This window comes from Scleropages formosus, chromosome 24, assembly GCF_900964775.1.
Source record: "Scleropages formosus chromosome 24, fSclFor1.1, whole genome shotgun sequence".
Taxonomy (NCBI): Eukaryota; Metazoa; Chordata; class Actinopteri; order Osteoglossiformes; family Osteoglossidae; genus Scleropages; species Scleropages formosus.
Genome location: NC_041829.1, coordinates 14807721 through 14833395, shown reverse-complemented (window position 1 = coordinate 14833395; position 25675 = coordinate 14807721). Strand labels below are relative to the sequence as shown.

At 41.2% G+C, this 25675-nt stretch overlaps 1 protein-coding gene across 2 annotated transcripts in view; it reads left to right on the top strand.

The window, feature by feature from the left end:
- The window catches only part of dock1 (dedicator of cytokinesis 1), a 178365-nt gene that overhangs the window by 135969 nt on the left and 16721 nt on the right, over positions 1–25675 (top strand). For both annotated transcript variants that reach the window (XM_018761113.2, XM_018761112.2), the window contains exons 30-44: positions 1393–1471; positions 2337–2437; positions 5632–5690; positions 6748–6896; positions 8719–8804; positions 9071–9227; positions 10587–10627; positions 11297–11387; positions 13931–14050; positions 15832–15921; positions 16300–16404; positions 20188–20329; positions 20650–20731; positions 22874–22958; positions 23652–23738. In XM_018761113.2, the coding sequence (XP_018616629.1) occupies positions 1393–1471; positions 2337–2437; positions 5632–5690; positions 6748–6896; positions 8719–8804; positions 9071–9227; positions 10587–10627; positions 11297–11387; positions 13931–14050; positions 15832–15921; positions 16300–16404; positions 20188–20329; positions 20650–20731; positions 22874–22958; positions 23652–23738 (1474 nt within the window). The remainder of the gene's footprint in view (positions 1–1392; positions 1472–2336; positions 2438–5631; positions 5691–6747; positions 6897–8718; positions 8805–9070; positions 9228–10586; positions 10628–11296; positions 11388–13930; positions 14051–15831; positions 15922–16299; positions 16405–20187; positions 20330–20649; positions 20732–22873; positions 22959–23651; positions 23739–25675) is intronic.

Below are 25675 nucleotides of genomic sequence, written 5' to 3'. Positions count from 1 at the left end.
ACCCCACAGCAAGGCACCAGTCACCCCCCCCCCCAATTGTTAGGTGTTCAAATTCAGTGAAAATGACCCACCTGTATGATGTACAGCTGATCCGCAGCTTATTAACTATTCTTTTGCTGATACAGACTTTTTGTGAGAAGTATTTAGGCTGACGTACCAAGTCAAATTACGCCAAAAAACTGTCACTTAATGTCTTGATAGATTTCAACAACAGATACCCCTGCAGGGAACTCAAAATTCCCAGATGTGTGACAAGTCACTGCAGTTGAGCAGAGGAAGGAGCTATTTTCCCCCCTCAGTCTATGATCCACTGAGTGGAAAAGATACAGTCTGCAGCACCCTTCTGTTCTCGTTCAGAATACCACAATGTTCTGCCCCACCTCAGGAAGCTGTCTTGGTTGCTGACATTTACATTGTTTTCCATTTAGCTGATGCTTTCCTCCAAAGCAACATAGGACTTAGTAAATAAAAATAATGTCACTAACAGACAGATACAGACGCGTGATTCTTCAAGTGAAGTCACTTAGTCCAGTAGCATCGCTTTTGCTGTCGCATATTACATAAGTAGCTGCCTAGACGCCATGCATCCTGTGGTGTCATCTTGGCCGGTGAGCATCTATAAAATATTCTCTCCGGAAAAGAAAAAAAAAGAGGAAATGTTTTTATTCTCAGTGTGGATAAGTGGTCTGAACATGTCCAGAGCTTGAGTCATGTCCAGCTGTTGCCTGAGAGCCTGAGAAACAATGAACTTTATTTAAAGTCTGTGTCTTAATGGAAATGGCTGACTTAGTTTGGGAAACTAGGGGTCGGGGCTCTATTGGTAGAATATGTTTCATGTTGTTTCTGGTTTAATGAAGTGTTTGCCACTTGGCATTTTGCAAAACAGAGGCAACATCTAGCAGCCCTAGAAGTTTGCAGAGTGGAAAAAATAATATCACTGTTGTTTCCGGTGCCCTCACTGACAAAACACAGCAGCAAAGATCAGATGTTAACATGCTAATTCTCTTAGTTTTGTGTGTGTCTGTGTATTTAGCAGTTTGAGTAGTGTGGGGTTTCATTGTCTGGTTCCGGGTTGCTCACATTGTGAACAACATATCTACAATAAATATTGATATTTGTTGCCAAAGGATGTATTATGTATAAAATTGTCAGAGATTTTGGTACAACAGCTTAGTGTTCAGCTCATCAAGGGACACTCATTAAAATACTGTTGATGTTCGTTCTTGGTTTTTTGTTTGCTCTGAGAGCTTATGAGTTTAAAAAATTTACAGATGAAAGAGGTCATGTGAATTTCATACAAGAGAAGGAAGTTCTTTCATTAATTTAGCCTTTAATCATCCCAACATCTAACCAACATGAAGGAACTAAATCCAAATTCGTCTCGTCTTTCAGAGTCTTCCTCCGGGCGATCAGTCAGTATGCAGCGGTGCTGAATAAGAAGTTCCTCGATCAAGCAAGCTTTGAGCTTCAGGTGCGTGTGTTATCCACAGGGGCAGCCTGCAGAAGAAGGCAAAACGAATGCCACAGTATTACAGTACCAGCATACACATTGTTTAACCTTTCCTTTAATACGTAATATATACAGTAAGGTGTTTGGGTCAAAAACGTTCACATAACAGCAGTTTTTTTTTTTTTTTTAACAGAACAAACCAATATTTTTTTTTTGAAAGCAGAAATTAGGAAAATGTGTTTTCTCTTTTGTCTGATTGAGGTATGTAGTGATTATAGGAGTACAGTGAATGTCTGCTTTACACTTATTACACAGTTCTCCATTTTCATGTTCTTATCTAGGAGAAACACAATAAACCTTTCCAAAAGGTCATAAACTTCATTCACAGCCTTTGGGCTTGTGCTGTAAATCCAGAAACAGTTTGTGTCACTGTGATTATTTCTGTGAGGCTCATGTCCACGTCCAATGCCTATTCGTTGCATTGTTAAAAACTTTTACCTATACAGTGTTAACACAGTCATACAATCCAGTACTTAAGGCTCAAGTTATCATCCTGCTCCCCCTCCCCTTTCCTCCCTGTTCCAGTATGTCCATCATGTGGCCTCCTTTGGACAAAGGGCTTACTTTTGGCCTTGTTCTGTTACACAAAACTGTGTGTCTTATGATTAGATAATTGACAGAAGTGGAATGGTTTTTTTGAGTCTTGATTAATTTTACTACATCGGGATCCCTCCTGTAGCTTCTCAGCGTTACAAATCAATAAATTATCAAGAAAGCAAGAAAATGAATAAAGAGTAAATATTCAAATTCTTTTATTCTAGCTAGCACTCATTTTAGATGTTACTTTCCCATTTTTTTATTTCCTTGATTACCTTTGTCCTTTCAGCTTTGGAACAACTATTTCCACCTGGCTGTTGCATTCCTCACCCAGGAGTCCCTCCAGCTGGAGAACTTCTCCAGTGACAAGCGTGCCAAGATCTTCCACAAGTGAGTTGCCCCATCTAAATACATTGTGTATTTTAGTTTTTACGCCAAGTTTAACTGCACTAGTGTCAGCTTGTGCAGAAAGAACTATACTGAATAGTGAATTTTGTCAACTTTATTGGAAGGTACAGTTGTACTAAGCTGTCTTGATCCGCAATGTGCTGTTTTCCTGCTCACTGCATGTCTTTTACTCTTTGGGCTGCCTGTTTACCAACAACTGGTAAACCAATACCAACTGTTGATTCTTGGAATCATTTTAACTTGAGAAATATTTAATCAAATTTTGTTTTTGTGCCACTCTGATCTCCCAAGATTATCCTAGATCAAGTATCTAAAAATAAAAATCACGCAGAAAAGATGTCACGAGGCAGTGACGAGGCCATCTCACCAAAGACGAGTGTGTTGTGTTAGCACAGTACGAGCATACAGCGCACACGCACCCTGACACCCGCTCACTCAGTGCCCCTTCCCAGGTTTTGACAATCCCATTTTTGTTGCCATGGTTGCTGTTGGGATGTTCTTTGTGGGACTTCTCTTCCCTATCGTAGGAACAAATCTGTGTGCTTCACTTATGATTCTCAGAGCTGGGCTGCTTCTATGGGAGATAGACATACCCAACACATGATTTTTGTATCAAGTATTAACTGTACACTATATCTGGAATTTTGTTCTTTGTTGAATTTTAATTTTATCGATAAAATAATCTCAGTAAATGAAAGGAGGCTTTACATGTTATTTGCCAAAATTAAATTAGCATAATGAAAATACATGTTTTCCTTATACATATTAGTTTTTCTTTAATGCAATAGAATTTAGTTCTTCTTCCTTATAGTTGTCAAGCTGCAACATATTTCTTTCATTGAAGTAAGCAGGTAATAAAATGCAGATACAGTATATAATTTGGTGAGCATTATAGAACTTGTTTACGCATGTCCATGGAAGACAAATTTAGTAAATTCCACATAAAGGCTTTGCTCCCAGTCAAACACACTGGTGGAACATAATTGGCAGGTCATAAACCTTCAGCGCATGTTGTGTTTGTAATGTGTAGCACGTGCTAATTAACTTGTTCCATTCATATTCCACTTCAATCCATCTCCGTTACAAAGTGCTTAGTTCAAGGCTGACGGAGCGTGAACATGATTTCGAGTCTTGTACAGACCTGGCAGGTTTGATGTATGAGCTGAAAATGCGTATAACATTACACACGTTACACTTACGGAATTTCACATGAACAACCTTGTTGGGGAGAGTTTAACTTTTAATATTATTCAAGGTTTACACCACCATTTAGACCACACTACACTCCCCAGCTGTCCTACTCAGGGGGCAGAATGTGTTCCCCAGCTTTAAAGTTTGAAAATCTGTGGCCACTTCAGGGTTTCAGAAGCGGTTGTGCTATCAGTGGTGAGGCACAGGTTAGGCAGCCTTGAGACGGTTTCCCGCATTCAGTTCCTGTCCCAGACAACTGCGAGGCTCTAATTACTCTGCCAGGTTGTAACCCATTAACATCGTATATCTTATTTCTATTGACAGTGTTTGATGGAAGGAGAAAGTTGTCTTCCACACTTATTGACACGACGCATAAAGAATTGGAAGGGTAGGGTAGAAACTGTCACCGAGAGTAATGTGTGCTGAAATGAAGCTGATGGGAAGGCAGCTTTTAATATTCCCATCAAACATTTTAGCATATCACCTCAGAAAGAGAATGAACTTCTGTATAATCTGTAATTTATTTGGCTGAGTTTTGCTTACCCATTGGTACAGAGACACAGAGATACACACACACACAGAAGCACACTTTGTGAGGCTAAGAGGGCGCAAGGCAGAGGAACAGTATGACCCCATACACTCAGTACCATATGGAGACCCCTTGGTATGTCCAAACCAAATAGCTTTCTTCTGCCACTCCTCTGGTCTTCCCTTCCTGGCCTAGTCACCCCTGTGAGAAGGATTCTCTTTCTTGGCTTTAGACAGAGTAAGGCACCACTGATGTTTGAAGGCCTGCCACTTACAGCAGCCCCTGCTGCTCCCTGTTTGCTGTGAAACACTCTTGGTCATTGCAAATATATAATAATTGTAGAATGATATCTGAATGTTTTACTGAGGCTACACTGATCTGATGGCTGATCGCCGTTGCTTTTGTCCCCAACATTATCCCCAGTTGCTGCACCTCATTTCCCCAGTTAGTTATGCGGTGTCAAACAATTTGATCTGTCATTTTGTGCCACCATAACCAGTTCTGATTTGTGAATGTAATGGTTGGTAACATGATTAAAATTATATTAGGTCACAATTGTTTTTTTTGCCATAATAGTTCATTGGCTGATGTAAGTACATAAAAATCCTATAATCTTACCAAAATCATGCACCTTGTTATTCATTACAGCTCTTTGGGCAGTATAATGCCACGCAATCAATAAACTATAATAATTCTGCAGGTTGTGTCATTCTTCTGAAATGTCAGGTCACAACAGCAACTATGGATTAATACTAATGAGTGGGGGTAGGTGACAGACAATCACAGCTGCTGAGAAGTAAGTTAATGCTTAAGTTAGCACCACCGCTTTCATATCCCTAATCAAAACCCAATGTTGTGGTGCACTATCTCAGGTTCTACACACAGCCACATGAATGAGAGGTCAGCATGTCTGAACTCCAAGTCTCAGTCCCTCCTTTCAGTGAGTTCGGCTTCTGGGGCTATAGCTGAGGCCATTTAGCAGCTGTGATGTGGGCAGTGGAGTCAAAATGTGGCTGTCCCTGGTCAAATGACCATTTGTCCTACTGGGCAGAGATTACTTCATGACCTGCTTTTATGGAGCTCACCAGATAATCCATGTGAACTCTCACTTAAATACTCCTGTCTGCATCACAATTCTGGCATAGACTGTGGTTTTTAGATTGAAATCATTTAGCAACCATTTACGTTTGTTTATCACATGTTCTTCTCCAAAGCAACTTGCAGTGTTAAGCTCCCAATGGTTAATTACCCAATTATATTGGGTAATTTTTACTGTTCAGGGTAAATACCTCGCTGAACAGTACTACAGCAGGAGGTGAGGTTTGAGCCTGTGACTTCTGAGTCCAAAGGCTGCAGCTCTAACCACTACACTACCTACTGCCCCTACCAAACCAGTAAATCTTAATTTAGAAAGAAAAGACAAACTTTAACCACTTAATGTGTTTGTGTTTCTTAGATACCAAGACATGAGGCGGCAAATTGGTTTTGAAATTCGAGACATGTGGTATAATTTAGGTAAGTTTCCAACCAGTTATGTATCATCTGTGGTATCACAGGATATTTCTTTTGTGATTTGTTTATTACATTTATGTAACCGTAAGTCTCGTAACATGCACCAAAGTAAGAATATGTGGTAAAGGATTAGTATTGTATATGTGAGGTACTGAAATTTCACTATGAACATTACCAAAGAAAAGTAAGTGTAAGGAGGTCTAGTTTCCTCATTGCATCTCAGCAGTTTTACTCACTTTCTTGAGTTAAATTACTCTGTCCTAATTAGATGTTATACCTTTAAATTGGACTGACTTGTTTACTGTGATATTTGCCGTCTGACCCCCATTTGTACCTGAGGCAATCTGAAAATACCCAGCCTAATAACCGTCAGGGAAATGAAGACAAATGGGAGAAGCTGACCCAAGATCAGAGATCCACATTTAATACTAAGGAGCCTGTGTATCTAATGATGTAGTGCAGAGTGATGCTTAAAGGGTCTTCAGTTGTGACCAGCCAGTCGCTAAAATATGTTCCTGCAGAAAGGGGGGGAAAAAGGCTCAGAAAGAAACAAAGTGCCGGGGCCACAGACATTGTACCAAAACACTTGAAGTATAAGAGTTATGAACTGTTCAAATTTTGTAGAAGCAACCAGAATACCAATTATGTCCAGTTTGCAGCTGCAATCTGTGGGAGCTGAAGTTTAGTCTGTCAGAGCAGATCTTAGTGATCACATCTCGACAGCTGGGACCAAGTCACTGATACTTGTCAGATTAGATTATGCTTAGTCAGTTCTTACTAGCTGTTTCTGCTACTTTTGTGCTCTTGTTTGGGTAGTGGCTGGATGGGTGGTTTAGACACCACTCTTGATAGTGATGATTGACCTGGTTTATTTTTATTTATTTGTTTTAAATTCCTTCAGCTCAACCTTTCTGAATTCAGTAGGAATTGCCTAGAAAATTTTCATGAGTCATATATAACCTTCTCCAGCAGCAACCCTCAGCAGCCATAACATCATCTCTCTGCACTCCCACACTGCTTGTCAGTTAACTGGCTTGTTTCTGACACCACAACTTGACAGGTCCCCACAAGATCAAGTTCATCCCTGAGATGGTAGGCCCTATCCTGGAGATGACGCTTGTGCCTGAGATTGAGCTGCGCAAGGCCACCATCCCCATCTTTTTCGACATGATGCAGTGCGAGTTCCACTTCACACGCAGCTTCCAGCGGGTCAGTCACATCCAGGCATATCTCAAATGTTCCTTTTTGCACTGTCAAGAAGGAGAGAGGCAAGAGAGTCCAGGTACAAAACCTGTACAAAAGAGGCAGTGAGAAATCACCCCCAACACACTCCCACGCGAAGAAATCTTAACAACATACACAGGAGGAGGCTCATGGGAAATTAAAAATTCGTTGTTGAGACTGCATGTCCTTGTCCATATTGTTGGGAGCAACTGGAAACTGTCTCTAAGTAGAACATTAAACAGTCGTTGCTGTGTTAGCACTGTGTGTGAAGTGAAATTGTCTGTTATGTGGTGAAGGTTGAGAGCCTGTGTGATGTCTGCAATAAAATGTGCTTTAGAAAATTACAGAAATGCAAGAAAGCCATCACTGCAAAGGACACCGTGATGCTTTTTAAATGTGAGCAGACTTGTGCTCAGCGGCTTCCTTGGATTTGTACAGTTTAATGACCTTTGAGTTTGTGTAGCTCTCTTTTTTCTCTTTCTTTTCAGCTGTCATTTAGAATCCTCCTTGGTACTTATGAATGAGACAAACTGAATTAATAGTGGATTAGCTGTGCCACTGGTATTGGGAAACACATTTAGGTAGAGCCTGCACGGTGACTCTAGACACCTGCTATCGTATATTTCCCTGAGCTTTCCTGCTATTTTGTTGTATTCAATTGATTATTTTGTGTTCTTAGCTTAAAACTTAATGCTCTTGAGTTGTCCAGGAAGCAGACAACAGCTTGTGTGCTCTTCCAGTTCTCTTTACCACCAGATCCACCTTAATCTACTTTGAAAGTCAGCTGTGTCTGTTCTCTCAGCAGCCAGGGGGTGGATTCTGCCAATTTTCCCACCCTTCCACGCAACAACCAATTATAATTTTACATTTCTTCATTTACCTGACCCTTCAAAGCAGCTAAAAACTCCAGATATGCTATAATAAGATACATCATTCACGTGTTTATGCAGCAGTGCAATATAGCACCAACTCACACATACAAACATCACTGGACTATGGGAGGAAATTGGAGCACCTAGAGGAAAGTCACATAAACACAGAGGGAAAAGATAAATTCTTCACATAACTGAGATAAACCCATGTCTGAAACAGTAGCTCAGGAGCTGTGAGGAGCCACTGCTACATCTCAGCACTGATCAGTGGTAGTAACTGACAGACTGTCCAGTGCAGGTTTGAGCGGCCATCTGAACTGCGCCGCCCAGTCTGTACAGGACTGGAATACGTAGGAGTCGTAGTCCCTGTGTCCCTTTTGTGCCTAGCAGCACACTGTTGTAAATCCCATAGAGAGGAAGCTTTTGTTGTGCGAATCATGTATCTGCCAGAGCTGCTCTCAGTGGAAGGAGCAGCAGAAGCAGAAGAGATTTCTCCCGCAGTGGAATGTGGTCACGTTCACACTGACTTGACCCCTTTCTTTAACAGGCGAGGCACATTTTCTTCACAGGTTCTTGGTAAGTTCAGAGCTCGCAGCTGTCAGAGAGCTGCGGCTGTGCAGGCAGCCAGGCCATACTCTGCGGTTTAAACTCCACACACAGGACACAAACTGCAAATACAGTCAATAACAAGTTCTTTGAATCGGACACACCGTACACTTTACTGTCTCTGCCCCTTTGCACTGCTCCTGCTCAGATCTCCCTATCTTTGGAAGAGTCAATGAGCAGTGACAGATGTGCTAATGTGAGTTCACATTTATCACCCCCATCTCAGACACCCACACACACACCCAAGTGCTGAGAACAGGGAATATCACTGCTAATGAAATGAAAAATTAGCTGCGCTGATTATTTACGCTTGCTTGTTCTAATTGCAGTTTGAGAACGAGATCATCACCAAGCTGGATCACGAGGTGGAGGGGGGTAGAGGAGACGAGCAGTACAAAGTTCTCTTTCAGAAAATGTAAGTGTTCATTAGTGCCCAGGACTATACTACAATCCAGACTAGTTGGATTGTTATAATTATAACAGCATCATTCAGAATGCTTAAAGTAAAGGATATACAATCACCCATCTCCCCGCTGCTCCAACACATTGGAGCACTGTTTAGCCAGAAAAAACCAGGACCTCCACTAACCCTTTTCTGCTCAGAACTTGTTCCAGCATCACAGTCTTGTGCTAACATTTTGTGCCCTTTGACCCACCGCACCCTCCCCCTGGCCTCCCAAGCTTGCTGGAGCATTGCCGAAAGCACAAGTACCTGGCCAAGGGCGGGGAGAATTTTGTCACCCTGGTGGTGAGGCTCCTGGAGAGACTTCTGGACTACAGGACCATCATGCATGATGAGAACAAGGAGAACCGCATGAGCTGCACCGTCAATGTGCTGGTGAGATACACAGCAGTGTTCAGCACAGATCTGCCAGGAGCTCCTACGCCCAAATTCTTTTTTTTGCATTTACTGTTCTGCTGGTCCTTTGATACAGATAATCCTGTTCAGTTTATAGTTTGCCATTTTATTGGACACACATTAGCACTTTGCCAAGAAGTGGTCTGGTAACCGATCTGTTTCTGTCTATCCATTAACAATAAACACTTGTCTAATGCAGGGTCATGGTTGTCTGGAGCCATTCTGGAAGTATAGTGTGTAAAATGGTACACCCTGGATAGGGTCCCAGTACATCGCGGGGCAAACACACACATGCTCATTTCCACACTTATACACACACTCTGTGTAACTGAACCATCAGTTCACCTGGAACATGCCTTTGGACTGTGTGAGAAAACCTGAACACCTGAAGGAAACCCACGCAAACGAGGCGAGGGCACGCAAACTAGACTGCTGCGTTCGAACCCACAGCCCTGTCTGTTTTGACTGATTTTTGAAGTCGACTCTGTTATGTTAGCAGCCCTTGCTCCTGTAAAATGGGCTGTTACTTCACATGTAATGCTTTGAGAACCCCAGTTTATTACTGCAACTGCCATGGCATATTTGGAAAGGAAACACACCAGTTTAGACTTTTCATTGTGCAAAACTGCAGTTTTCAAAGTGCAGTGTGACTTCTGAAGGTAAACACAAACTGTCCTCATTTCCTAAGAACTGCAAGCCAGTGAGCTACTTAGTGTGAAACAGATTTGTTGTTTAAACATTCATTGTTTGTTTGTTTTCTCTCCTGGTGTTTGAAGCATATTTGCTGTGGAAGTCTTGATTTGGCCAGTACAGCTTTAGCAAGCCTGTGGCAGTTCCAGGAGCAACTTTTATGTAATGCTTTTGACTGCCTTTAATTCCAAAACAAACAGAATCACGGTGGGGCCAGCAGCAGAGTACGAAACACCGTGGTACCAGTTGGCATCCGGTCATTTGCTCGCAGCCATTTTTATTTCATTAATCCTGCAATGCTTCCCTGATTTGCATAACCCCACTTTGGGTATTATTGTTTCTGAATGAAATTAGCTTTTGGTTCTTCATGTTACATAATATTCAAATAATTTTTTTCCCATGATTTGATTTTTACAAATCAAAATCTTAGAAATTTCTTTGCTGTTAACCATTAACAATTTGTTTCAGATGAAGATGTTATATACTTTTGCTTTCTGCTGGAATTGTAACATTTTGAGATTATGATGTCTATATATAATGAGTATTATCTTTACTTCTCCAGTTGAAATTTTACTATCTTTTCTACTGCACACCCCCTTGTGAAAGGGTGTATTTCTAATGTACTTTAACACTTCTCTTTTTTTGCAGAATTTTTACAAGGAGATTGAGAGAGAGGAAATGTACATAAGGTGGGTTTCAGGTGGCTCTAAAACTAGGCTATGCTGAAAAGTGTTAATTTGGGCTCTGCTCTTCTGTGATGCTGAACATGTCTCAGAAAATCATCTGTTTTCGCTGTTAATTGTTCAGCGTCGTCATTGTATGGGTTTCAGGCTGCAGGCTATCATATCTCTGTATAACAGGTTTGTTTTCACACAGGATATAGATTTTTCAGACTTGCTGCATGCAGAGAGGCTTTGCTTGTTGAAATGGAAATGACCCCTTGCCACCGACTGCAGACCAGTCCATGAATGTATTACGGAGCAGTTTGAGCCGAAGGACTTAATTTGAGAGTTCAAAAGAACCGTTTCTCACTAGTTACCAGCGCTGATTCCCTTTATTAGATGTGGGCTCCCACTGTGTGATAGGATAACACTACTAGATTGGGATGTCTGTTTTCTGACCTTTATTCACAAATGCCTTTTTTTTTTTTTTTTTTTGGAAGAATGCTGTCTTCTTAGACAGCTCTATTTATGTTATTCTTAGCAGACACATGGCAGTATCATTGTATTTTTACTCCATATTGAGAGATTTAATTTTCAGCAGAGATTTCAAAATGGGATACCACCATGTATGATTGTACCCCGGCAAATTTTTGACCCATGATGTCTCCAAATGACAGGTCTTTCCATTGCTCTCAGGTATCTGTACAAGCTTTGTGATTTGCACAAGGAATGTGATAACTACACAGAGGCGGCCTACACGCTCCTCCTCCACGCCCGCCTTCTCAAGGTAAGACTCCCAACTTCTCCACCCACCCCAAGCTCCACCTCGCAGCCTCGTGGAGTGGTATACATTGGTCTTTCTAATGGGGATGAGGTGTTTTTGCTTGTTCTGTTTGCTTGTGCAATGTCTTTCAGTTTTGTATTTATGAATTTCTTTTTCTCTTTGCTGTAATTTAGATTGTTGCTCTGTGTATTCAGCAGTATTATCAGATATAGACACTGAGGTGTGGCATACTCTTATGTATTGCGAGTTGGTTCTTTCAGGAATCATAAATAGAGTATTGTGCATCTTACTCATCTGTGAGGTGGAGAATATGGGTTCATGATATGAACTAGATTAGAACATTAACACATTAAAGCATGTGGATACTGATTGGTCGATTTTTGTTCTAATCCTTCTAATAAACCACAAGAAATCATTTAGTTAGAACAAAATCAAATTCATTGTGTCATGGGTCTTAGTCAGCATAAAGAAGGGAGCTGCATTTTTTTGTCCTTTTCTACAGGTATGAGAAGAAACGTAACAGTTTATAGCAGTTTATTTCCTTTGAAAATATGCAGTTAGAAGACATGAATTAGCTGTGGATTTGCCTTCTAAGATAACTGGTAGGTCTGTGGTAAATCATTCAGTCGGTTGGTTCCTGCAGAGCACTCGGTGTGTTCACTTCACTCCTGGCAAAGGCTGCTAATGAGTAGGAAGACTTACTGAAATGCCAAAGGCTTTTGCCACCCACATTTACTGGTGGGGAATGAAAATATGACAGGAAATTGCATATTATTTTTAAATCCAATCTGCTTTAAATAGGTTAACACTTCAGTTGATGGTAAATACCACTCAGTGGAATAATGGGGGGGGGAGTGCTTTTTGGTTTCTTCCTGCTGTTGATCTCAACAGAAATGGGTTTCCTCTCTATGGGCTTTACTCCTCACTGGACTTGCAGGGTGAAATATTACTGTTGCAGTCTTTATCATTATTGCTATCACTGCCTCAATAGCAGATAAAAGAATTGCAAATAACCCCCTAATTTGCTTCCAGTGTCCTATAAAATGATAGTTATCTACGACATAATTGCACCTTTTAATAGGTTACTCATGTCCACCCAGTCAAACAATTATATAGTAAGACTTGTCCACAAATGTGCCTCTTAACCCACTTCCTGAGGTTAGTCTAGTTATACCTTTAAAATGTATTATTGTGTGCCTGATTTAACCCACCTAGCGCATAACCGTTGACGCAGAGTAGCACAGATTGGGCAGAGATTCCAAACAAGGGCCTTCCAGTACAAGGAGTCAGCTGTAACCACTGCATCACCTGTTGCCTTCAACGTTAGTTTATTCTTACTAATACAAACAGTCACATCACACTCTGCTGACACGCAGAGCTTTAGACATTTATGCAAATTGTGCTGCGTACGGACCATACGTTAACAGAGGGGTCCCGTCCTGTACGGGGTACTTCCCAGTGTTACGAGGGAAAGGTGTATTCTCTATTCCTGGAGTCATACAGCAGTGGTGGGATTTCTTAATGGGAACTCTGCTGTTCTGTGTGATGAGGCGCTGTGCACCCCATTATGCTACAAAATTAGATCTTTTTCAGGCGTAGCCTTTGGGTGACGATTTTCCATTACAGCCTCTATAATCACAAACCTTAGGAATTGTTTTCCTTCCCCTGTGTGGTAATTGCATGAACAGAATGAGAAAGAGAGAAAGTTTTCCTGACAGATGCCTGAATAATGTTGTCTTGGTTTCATCGTATCCTAATGTTGTTTCGGAATGTGTTCATGGCGAAGCCTTGACAAAACCCATAAAGCAACTAGAGATTTTGTCCACATTGTGAGTGTTTTTTTTTGTAATTAGATATATGAAAAAAATTGTTCACTATTTTAAAAAATAAAGGCACATACATGAAGCTGTGTTTTATTTCAATTTAATCTTTAGAAATTTCATGGCTTTCTTAAATAGTAATGTCAAAATCAGTAACTTTCACAAGGAAATGAATTGAACTTGACCGTGCTTACAGCAGGAGTGAACGGAAATGGGTCTCTGATTTGGAGCTGGGCATGTCCACCCATTTGTTCTTTAAGGTCATTATTTAATGTGTGGAGCACGGCACTGCAAATGCAACTGTTTTGTCAGGAGAGGAAAAAAAATTTTAATCTTCCTCGTTGTCCTGCACTCTGTGTTGCGTTGTTTACAGAACCCTGGCTGAATGTGCAATGAGCCATACAGTGTGGCTGAGCAGATCGATACGGCCAGTGTGGAGAGCCCATCTGTTCCTCTGCAGGACCCCATGTCCGTTCAGCCCCTTACAGAATCCTAAGGCTCGACGTGTCATTTCCACCCACTGCTCCTATCTCATCTTGCTTTACGTTTGGACAGAGGTCAACAGTTACTGTTCACCTGAACTGCTCCCCCAAGTCCATGTGTTTGTCCTCCATGTCCTTTCTGCACTGTACTCACATGTCAGTGCAGGTGATGGAGAAGCTCCGATCCCCGGGCAAGACGGCCGTTGATTACATCTGACTCTGTCTGTGGCCTTTCTCTCGGCAGTGGTCAGAGGAGGCTTGTGCAGCCCACCTGACGCAGAGGGACGGCTACCAGGCAGCCACTCAAGGACAGCTGAAGGAACAGCTCTACCAGGAAATTATCAATTACTTTGACAAGGGCAAGGTAAGATTGACAGCTGGGGAAAAGAGCAGAGAAACAAAAGCCAGCTTTTCTGTGTTGTTGTTTTTAGAATGCTTTGACAGATCTAGGCCCTTTAACTTCCAAGATCAGAGGAATTTGGAGTGAATATTAGCCCAGCACAACCCGTATTAAGCTCATTGTAATTCCTCTCAGCACAAGTTGGCTGATGAGAGGCAGTTCGTGCTGAACCACAGCTTTTTCACCTTGCACTAACTGGAGGAATGCAAATGGTCTTTTAATCTGATCCACCTTCTGTGAACACAAAGGTGAATGGCTTAGCAGGAAGAAGTGGAGGAAAGATCCTTCCCCAATGTCACTTTCTTACATCCAGCCTGAGCTCCTCCAGCCTCACCTGCATTAAGATGAAGGAGGAGCAATTTGTTATCCTGGTCACAGAAACCAGCTGGAATTGTGTGCAGCTGGAGGTTGCTTGGGGATTGGGCAAAGGCACCTGCTCAGTGTGCTGAGAAATCTCCTTCCTGCAAGATCTTTGTAGTCTCACTCTTCCCTGTCTGTGGACAAGAGCCCTCATCGTTGGCCTCTTATGAAGGAGCTTATCTGGCTGAGAAACGCTTTGGTCCTCAGGATGGTTCAAGGAGAGAAGAGACATCCATATCCTGGGTTGTGGGGGCTTGCGCAAGGGTTTGTATTTAGTTCCACGTGTAACAACCTAGACACCAGGCCATATCGAGAAAGTGGATCTCATCACTGTGGTGGCACAGTCATGACAGAGCAAGTCAGAGGTTACAGAATATTCACATGGGCAGCACTCTGTGATGATTTGCGTTTTTTTCAGGCCAGTTTACAAAACAACTAAATCCTTCTTCTTGAGGAGGCATCTCTGATGTGCAACCAGAACAGAGGGTATTTTTTTATCCCCTCCTTATGCTCTGAAATAGTTAGAATTTAGAACAGATGCTAAAATCTTACATGTATTGATTTAGCTAATTCTATTCTCCTAAATGACTTTAAATGTTAAGCTACTTAAGGCTATTTACCCATTTGTAAAGCTGGGGAATTTTACCAGAGCAATTTAGGGTAAGTATATTGCTAAAGGGGCACTATAGGCAGAGGTGGGATTCGAACCTGTAACCTTTTGGATCCAAGCACAGCAGCCCTAATCACTACACTACCAGCTACCCCCTTAATCTTCAGATTAGGATTATGTAATTGTATTTCAGGTGTACCATCATATTGTTTTCCCTTTTGTAATACCTGGCACATACTTGGTTTTAATGGTGCCCCTTGACGTCTACAGGTTGGGCACAGAAAGTGTATCATCTTGCCATCACTTCTTATGACACTCGCTGAAATCTTCTTCTACAAAAGCAAAGAATCAGCCATTGTGTTGCCCTGTTACCTAGCAATTAGAAGTGCATCAATCCCTTTAGTGTTCTATGTGCAGATCAGAAATCTAGAAGCGAAATGCCATGTAGCATTGAATCTGGGGTACGACAAGCTAAATTTAGGGTGCACATGAACCCGTTTACCTGTCTTGTGTCAGGAGCTCATGACAGAGCAGATGCTCATAGGGAAAAATGAGATGTAATTAACATACTGGTGTTCAGTGCTATTTTTAAGCAGGACCCACATTTAGTGTGTCAAAGTGTGATCCCCCTGCTATAAGTAATGCTGTTTGGATGCACACAGAATAAATTCAGTCCTTGTTTTTGAAGAAGTTGTCAACCAGTATATATGGATCATCAGAATGGAACCGGACATTATGTGCTGGTAAAATGTGATCATCATCTTGTGTCAACTAGATGTGGGAGGAGGCGATTATACTGGGAAAGGAGCTGGCAGAGCAGTATGAGAATGAGATGTTTGACTTTGAGCAGCTCAGCGCCTTGTTAGTAAGTATCACTCCACTGTTATGTTTATTACTCTGAAGCGTTTTGATATGGGTATAATACCCTGACCACATCTTACTGAATGTCCATAGGAGCGTTGAACAAAACAGGAACCGGGAGAACTATGCTACAGACATGGGCCAATTTCTGTGATCTCATTAACAATTTAAATGTGCTAGTATTCTTTGCATTAACTGAATAATTTAATTTAAAGAAATTTTGCACCAGGATGTGGTGTGTGTTTTATTTTAGGCATGTTTGGTGGTGTGTTTGTTGTGTTCATGTCAGATTGTGGAGTGTGTCTGTGGTGTCTACGTCAGTTTGTAGTGTTTGCTGTCTGCATGACATGGTGACTGTCTCATGGAGAAGCTCTCTCCACAGCGCAAGCAGGCCCAGTTCTACGAGAACATTGTGAAGGTGATCAGGCCCAAGCCAGACTACTTTACTGTGGGATACTACGGCCAGGCCTTCCCATCATTCCTCAGGGTAAGAGTGACTGGCCCTTTTTTGGGAATGACACCCAAAGAGCAACATTTACACTCTACTGATCATCAACTCTTGCCTTCTGTCAGTTTTATCCATTCTTATGGAGCACATAGAATAGATTAATTCACATTTATTCACATGGAGCCTCAGGAACAAACCGAGTTTTCTGTCTCGCAAAATACTTTATTGCACCTATAATTGTTTGTGTATCTTTTCTGTCTCTTATCTGTCTGTTTTATGTCTTTTCCATCTTTCTCCTTTTCTTCTATATCTGTTTATTTCCTCTCTCTTCCCCTCCCTCCTTGGATGAGAGTATTCTGATGTTTGTTTGCCATTTGTATGTTGTGGTGCTGCAGAACATTACAGGAGCAATTTATGTGAAAACCTCGGAATGAGGAGGCCTACCGCCCACTCACAGCATGATTGTTTTTAATGATGGCTTTATGTATTGGCAAAGGCCAGTGCCATGTCAACTCCCATAAGCGCATTCTTAAACACACAGAATATTTTGAGATGTAAAGAGGTATTAGTGCGCTAAGACTTGTGTTGGACTCAAAAGTGTCTGGGTCCAAGGTTCAAGTCCCAGGAGAGACAGTGCTGAACAACATACTTGACTTGAGTAATTCCAGTAAAACATATAGCTGCAAAAGTAGGCTGAAAATTGTCTCTGGCTGAACAACTTTTTCTCTTTTATAATTCTGCTGTTCTTACTACTGATAATTATAGTAAAAAGACTGATAGTTAAGAGTGAATGACTACTTTCTTCATGTTAAGTAGCTGTGAATGTGTTTGTGTAGTTCGTTGTAAAATGGTCACTTATTATATTTCCATTAATTCATTTAGCTGATGCTTTTCCTGAGTCATTACCTTGCTCAAGGGGTAGTACACCAGGAGATAGAATTTGGTTTGTGTCCAAAGGCCACGGCCCTAACCAGTATTCACATGCTGCTCAGTTATGTTGGTTCGTGTTTTACCATCAGAAAGTGCTGTTCTATCCCACACCATTACACTGCTACAGTTTATCAACGGCAATGAAGGCCAGCGTTGTGAAACAACAGTGGAACAGCAATATGAGGGACAGTGTTGCTTTGGCTCCGTATTCAGTTACTGCGTCAAGATCATTTATTTTGTTCAAATTGCTTGCCTACAAAATAAGACTGTAATATAGAGCAGAGGGGTGTGCTGATTCCCTGGAGAGCTGTAATCTGAGCACTCATTTTTTTCCCCCCCATTACTCCTCGCAGTGCTATCTTACAAAAGCCCATTTGATCAGCCCTGTTAAAAGGGCATCATCATGTCTGGATGTGTTTTCCTGAAAGGTTGTGTTGGGGTTGCCACGGGAACAGGGCTTGCAACACATATGGTTTCCAGGCTTTTCTAGTCCATCAAAAGGAATTTGTACAGTTCGTGAAGTGGAGATAAATCCAGGAACCCGCTAGCTGTAGATAACATAATCATGTTGTTGAAACTCACCTGTTACAAACACGGGTGTTGTTATTCGCTAGTCTGTACTCCAGCTTTCTCAAGTGCCTATCATATTCTTGAAAGTTCAACATAAGACCTAATAATTAGTGATTGTGTCCCTGTCCATTTGTTCATGGGGCACTTCTAGAAAGCCCAAGACATGTTTCCATCCAGAAGTGTAAGAGCATTTTTAATTACATGTGAGTTCAGAGGCAAATTACTGCTGCTTTTTTTATGTAATGTGTGCAGAATTTGTTTTAAATTAATTGCTTTTGTTGATGGTCTGTAGCAAGTGGATCCCTGAGGAAAAAAGTATGAATACATTCTTAACACACCTTGAGAAGCTTTTTCATACTTGAATTGATTTGCTTAAAAGTGCTGTATTCAGCTACATACTAGTCAAAGGTGTTTGTGGTTGTTTATGAGCATATATGATGGCATTAAAGTGTGTTATACATGGTTTAGCACTGAGGTTTTTTGAAGCTCTGTGATTTAAATGGTTCTGATGGAGCATTTTAGACGAAGGTACCTAAATGAGGACGCTAATCTGCCATTAATCCTCTACTGCAAAGCATTACAGTTCTGTTTGGCAAGGAAATTAAAACCCATGTCTGTAGCATGAATGTTTTGAGGTATGACAAATGATTGCTCATGAACAATGGGTCATGGTGATCTGTGTTCTCTGCCATGATGTACAGTGCGAGATTCCACTGGGGTCTGGGATGATGTCTACCACCATTCTGGACACATTTGCCTCTCGATCTCCTAGCAGCTACGTAAATCTTTATCACACCATCTGTCAGTCATTTTCGTATTTCCAGTCTCTCAGTTCTATAGACAGCTACTCAAGTAATGTGTCCTATCAAAATGGCGGTTTCAGACAAACAACCTGCACATGTTTGCATCTACAGCTCTGTCTGTTTTGAAGTGCAGTTTTGATTTCCTTAAATTGTACGTTTCTTTGAAGAGCTTCTCAATGTATTCAGTGTGTTTCTCGTTATGTTGCAATACTGTGCAGAAGCTGCTGTTTGAAATTTTCTAAGTAATTTCACATAGTAACTTTTAAATGGTTCATTACCCAATCTAATCCTTTGGAATAAATTGTCATGTTGTCTCAGTTTAAATTCTCAGATACATTTAAATGAATTGCTTCGAGACAGCTTCTTTTTATCGGTTTTATTTTTGAGCTTGGAATTGCCCATGTTTGGTAATGCTACAGTTATCTAACAATTAATCTGTGAACCAGCTTTAATTGTTTTAAAACTCTCTAATAATTCCAAACTTAATGATAGTGGGAGCCATATGCTTCGAGCAATGCTTATCCAAGAGCAATGCAGTAAATTATACATTTAAATATTAATTAACATGGCTTCTGCTTGAAGGAAGTTTTAAACGCTGATAAATTTGTATCACATTTTGCGCACTGCTTCCTATTAAGCAGAGATTCTCCTCCATGTATGCATTTCTGCACCCAGCTGCTGTAGCTGTTTTAACCCCCGTAGAGTTTAATTAGCCAATTTTGTACAAACCTGGATGTTGTCTATAAGTTTTTCAAGACCCACATTTCGTTGGATGACATATAAAGAGAAGCCCGTAGTATGCTTATGCTGTCATACTAATTTTTCAGTCCTACGACAGCAATTATAACACTAAACTTTAAACACTCTTGCTGCAGTGTGGATGGTTGAATTTTAGTTGAAATGGATTGTTAGTGTAGTGGGTAGATGATGGTTTCATCTTGATGGCTCCCAGTTGACCTCTGCACTATTTCAAAGAGCATTGCCTTCATTTTTAAAGTCTCTTTAATTGCTTCCCCTCAACAAGTCTCATTATTACTGTTACTGTTATTTATTGTCATTGCTATTAGCATTACTCACTGTCATTGTTTTGTTTGTACAGTATTTGTATTGTCTCTGTCTTGTCCAAAGTCTGTGGAGAAGCATTCAAGAAGAATTTCATGATACTTCACAGTATTTGTACCTATGACACTAAACTTGAACTTGAAACTTTTACTTTCTTTCTGCTGTCTAACTGTGGTTTATTGGACAGCATTTTGACCAGTTTCCACTTGGCAAGTTGCCTGACATAAATGATAATCAAGACCAAGGTGGTGCTGTTTAATAAAGGGAATATGGAATGAAACAACGTGGGGTTGAGAACGATCTCAGCACGAGAAGCTGCATGACATCATACGTATCTTAAGTGCTTTGATGGTTTGGTGTGTGTGTGTGTGTGTGTGTGTGTGTGTGTGTGTGTGTGTGTGTGTGAGTGGGGTGTGTTTGTGCATCCAATTTTGACATGCATTGCCTTTGTTTTCAGAACAAGATGTTCATCTACAGAGGAAAGGAGTATGAGCGCTGGGAGGACTTTGAGGCAAGACTGCTGACTCAGTTCCCCAATGCAGAAAAAATGAAGACGACAACTCCTCCCAGCGAAGACATAAAAAACTCTTCTGGACAGTGTATCCTTGACATGCACAGCTCACAGAGCTGCCGCCATTAGCACTGAATAGCACAGTATGTGGAGCCTCTGTGTGGTTTCTCCACTATTCTGACAAATGTGGCATGTTAATGACTCATGCAGAGTTGTTTTATAGAACTTGGATGAGCCTACAGTGCTTCCAACAAAACTGACATACATTAATGGTCCCAGTCCCATCAGTCACTGCACCATTTGCTTGTATTCTTACTTATTCTTACAAAACATATCTCTTTAAACATTTTCAGCTGTTTGTTTTTTCTTCCTCTTCCTTTACTACTTTTCCTTAGTTTTTTTTTTTAGACATCCAATGTTTTACCGTCAAGCCAATCCTGGAGCTCCCATCAAAGTTCCAAAACAAGCCAGTATCAGAGCAGATAGTCAGGTGGGTTTGCCTCTGCTTGGGATAGGACCCCATCCGCAAACCATCATTTTAGTGCACAGTTTCACAATGTGGCTGCATGGTGACAAAGTAGGTACAGTGGATGTCTCACAATGCCCACTGCTAATGAGGGGATTTGGTCATTGTCCCATTCAGTCTGTGTGGTGTTTGTATGTTGTCTCTGTGTTTGTGTGGGTTTCCTCCTGGTGCTCTGGTTTCCTCCAACAGTCCCAAGCTGTGTTTCAAATTAGTTGGAGATTCTTAATTGCTCTTTGTTTGTGTATTTATGAGTGAATGAATGTGTATGTGTGACTGCAGTGCGATGGACTACTGTCCCGTCCGCAGTGTACCCTGTCTAGGTTAGCGCACCGCATACATCCAGAATACTCTTCCAGACCAAAAGAACCGTTCTTAAAACAAGCAGTTATTGACAGTGAGAGTGTATTACATTGTTTTACACTAATAGGCAGAAGGATGTGTTGGTATATAAATGATGTAGCACTGGAATATATATGTTAATCAAAGAGGACTGGGCACTAATCAGTACAGTAAATTAGAGAAAAGAGTCAGAGCAAAACTGAGTTCTGTGTAACTGATACTGTGCCAAAAAGGGACAATGGGGAAAAGTTAGGAAAGTCAGTGGAAAATAGCCTGGATATGACAGAATTGAAATGATTGGTATGCAGATGGATTCGGTGTAAATCACAAACAACCTTATGCTGACCTCTAATAAGTCATACAGCAGAAGTCAATGATTGCTGTACCTGAAACATTAGCAGAGCTTGGCTGTACAGAGAATAAACAGCCACATTCTGCTGGTCCGGGGCAGCAGTTTGCAAAGCACCGGCCAGCACTCATAAACAGAGCGTGCCCTGCTGGAGTGGAGCGGCTGCATTCAGCTGGGTAAACAAGGGCTGCACGCTAACTGCCAGTCCATGTGTAAACCTGGCATGGTGTTTGCCCAGGGATTAAAGCGCTGGAGAAATTTTTCTGTGTGTAAATATCCTGCGTCGGTATTCCCATGCCACTGCTGTTTGCATGTTAGATTACCTGAATATGTAATTCACTTAATAGTGCAGATTAACAAAGTCCACCTGCAGAGACTTCACTTGACTGTGTAGAATCACTGGGAGACAAACCTGCAACTGAACTTTTGTACCTGTAACTAGTCGACTTTATATACTGTAGTTAGTAAGCGGTCTTTAAAAAAAAAAAAAAAAAAACTGAGTTTTTTTTTTTTTTTTTAATCAATCTGCATATGATCAGAAGCCATGTACTAAATACAGTTCCAACTCCTAGAATACAGTTCAATTTCTCTTTTCTCTTGAGTTGTTATTAGAAAGAAAATGTCATTCTCTGCAACCTGTGATTGTACGCTAAAAATGGTTTGAACCAAAGTCTCTGGGTATGGACACAAGGGAAGCATTTCACTTTTGCTCTGTCCTTGTGAGTAAGTTTTACAGCATCATGCAAGGCCCACAGCCCTGTGGTTCTGCCAGCTGCGTAAACACACAGATTGTTACTCACCAGCAGGACTTTGTCATTACAGTTGCCAAGTGCACAGTTGGAATATTTATACACTTCCTATTGTAGTCAAAACTGGCATGCCATGAAACGCTAACAAATCAATTCATATGTCACTGAAACTATTCTAGTCTCATCAAAGTTATAGAAATGAACATATGGTGCATTTGCAGATTTGGAGGAGAAATATTTAGATGGCACATACTGAGAGGAAGGACACTTGTGTTCGGAGTGCAGTACTTGCTCAGTGTTCCCAATGGAGGACTACGTTTGACAGATTCAGTGAAAGAAGTGTGTTAAATCTGGGGTGTGGACTTCAGTCTGGGTAGCACATCACCTGCAACAGTCTTATTCCTGCTTTGTCCACCTGGGATGAGCAGTGCTGTAATGATTAAAACACATCCAGCTAATTATCTCTTCTTCGTGTGTGCTTAACCACTATATCTAGTCCAGTGTGATAAGATGGGTTAGTTTCTTCTGCTCACAACCGATATTTGAGGGGGTTCTACTGTTGTTTTAGTGCCCGGGTGGTGTTATATAGACCGTATTGTCTGATTGGAGAAGCATGATTGTTGGGTACATCAAGGTAATTTTATCCTTGTTGGTCTTTGTCTCTTTCAGCTTTTACACTGTGAATGAAGTCCAGAAGTTCCAGTACTCCAGGCCAGTCAGGAAGGGAGAAAAGGATCCAGAAAATGAGTTTGCAGTAAGAATCATTAATTCATACAAGTGTATGTGTTTGAAAGTACCTGTAAGACTAAAGTGTGTATGTGTGTCCATTTATTTAGATTACAGTTAAGCATTAGATTTCTGATTTCTTTGCTTTGTATCTCATAGGAACTTTTTTTAATTACTTGAAATCAACAAAATCAAATTATGGTGTTGGCCTAGATATGTTTACATTTTAACTTTTTGTTTTCATATTGCTAGACATTGTAATTGTCCAATACTAAGCTATTGCTATGTTAAGTGTATACAAAAGAACCCAGGTAAATAAAACATGTTGTTTTTTCATTATTAGTTTGTTTTTTATTCTTGTTGGATGTCATTATTCAGTATTTCTAATACATTGACATTGATTCATTTAGCAGACGCTTTTCTCCAAAGCAACGTACATCTCAGAGAACAACACAATATTTGGAGGGAGGTCCTTATTCAGTCTCTCTCTGCATATGTCCTAATGAGCAGTTTTCTGTAGACAGGGCAAAATTCGTCCCCATCTTGATTAAGATGTGCTTCTTGTTCAGTAGAATTCCCCGAGGAAGAATGACCTTGTATACCAAAATTTTAAAAAGTTTGTTTCATACGGTGCACGTTTGGATCATATGGACTGAGCTGGATTGTGCTTGATTGCTGTTCTCCCATTTCCTCCCTTTGAGTGTTGTATCTCCTTTCACAGAACATGTGGATTGAGAGAACCACATACGTCACAGCCTACAAGCTGCCGGGGATCCTGCGCTGGTTTGAAGTCAAGTTCTTCTCCACCGTAAGTGGAACGCAGGCCATGCTCTGCAATTGCATCCTGACGTGAGGCTTATGGCTGGGGCTGGGCGTGGCTGGGGATGGGTAGACTGGTCCATTAACCAGTCACATGTGGGCTGGCTGAGGAGGAGGTGGTGTGAGATCATTGCAAGGGGCCTTGACTTGATTAATACTGTGCCGCAGGCATTCATGTAATCGGCAGCTGTGCAAAAACTACAATCACAAGGAATGTATGGCACATGGTCAGGGTTGCAGTGGTTTTATATTTTAATAATGCATAGTGTGTCATTATTGTGTTGTTTATTTGCATAACTTAATCTTCAGGACGCCAAGCGGTTACATCTTCCTACGGGTCACTAATCGACACCTGTTGTGTGCATATTTCACGTAATGCAGGCTGCCAGATGGCTGATAAATTACATTGGCAGCTACGAAATCGGAAATGCCGACTGCTAATGAGGGGATTTATCGTCCACCTCTCCGGGAACAAACGAGCGTCCCGTTGGCAATTGGACCATTTTTGGGTTCGCCTCAGTGGCCAGGAACGGGCCGACAGCAGTAAGGCTGGTGTTCACCTTCCTGGGTTCCCTGCAGTGTGCCTGCATGCACTTTCAGGCTCTGCAGGCAGTAAGTAACACCACCCTCCCCTCTGTGTGCAGGAGTTTTTACTCGCCTGTAAAATTGTATGCGCAATTCTATTAAGCTGCAGTGGTCCCTTCGTAGTAAAAACGAGGCCTAGACTCAGTGCAGCTGCAGTGAATTCAGTTTGGGACAGTATCATTTGTAGGCTGTTTCTACCCCACAGTGTTGAGTTTAACAAAAGCACTCAGGTTCACCAGTACAGCTGAACCTTATTGTAGTTTTCCTGAACCCTCCTGTTTTTTCTTTAGCCTTGTTTACATTTAAAATGTTGTCAGATGGTGCAAGGTTCTCTCTTAGATATCAGGAGTCCATTACACTTCTTCGTAACTAGTTAAAACCATGTGTCTGGTTCCAGTTGAAGGGACAAAAACATACTGCCAGCTTTACAAATCAGGGCTCGTAATAACATACCATAGGCCAGCGAATGGGGTAGTGGTTAAAATCATGTTTTTACAACCCAGATTGAAATCCCTGCTCCTGCTGTAATAGTGTTGATTAATCTATTTTAAATTGTGCCAATAAGAATTACACAGCTGTATAAATGGGTAGATAGTTTTAAGGAGCTTACTGTACAAACCCAACATTGTAGGGTGTCAGCTTAAATAATATTTAATAATGAAATGAAAAGTGTCTGAAAATTTACAGGAAACAAAGCAAAGTGATAGAATATTCATTCATAGTGCATCGGTGGTCAAAATGGAGCAGGTACGCAGATGCTGGCTCAAAATGGACTTCAGTGCCCTTAAGAAAGGGAGCTAAGGTGAAAAGCCTGGTGTAAGTTCACAGAACAGGGCCCGCGCAGTGAGATCATTGCTGTCACAGGCCACTGGGCACCTCAGTAAACCTTAAAAGGACCTGGTAAACATTTTTATCTTTCCCCCCCAGTGGTAAATTTCAGGTAGCAAAACCGTAAGCTAACGTGTAATCCTGTAAGATCACAAGTCTTATAAAATGTTGTCTCACCTGAGGAGGTACATGTGAGGTGGAGGAACAACAGATGATTTGTTTTGAGCTTTTCAGGAAGAGTTTGCCCCGGTTATTAGAGCAATCCACTGACATGCTATCATCTCTCTCTTTCAGGCACGTCACAATGTATTAACAAATTCTGTGTGTTTGGAGCTTTCAAGGCATTTCAGAGGAGCATTGACAGAATGGCATGATTAGCACACTGCTCTGAAGTGACCATGTTATATTGCAGAAATGTTTCACTCTTTCAATGCACCAATATGTAGGGAAAATCTAACCAATACTGTAGTTAATATAGTTGTTCTACACTTACATTTATTTATTTAGCATACG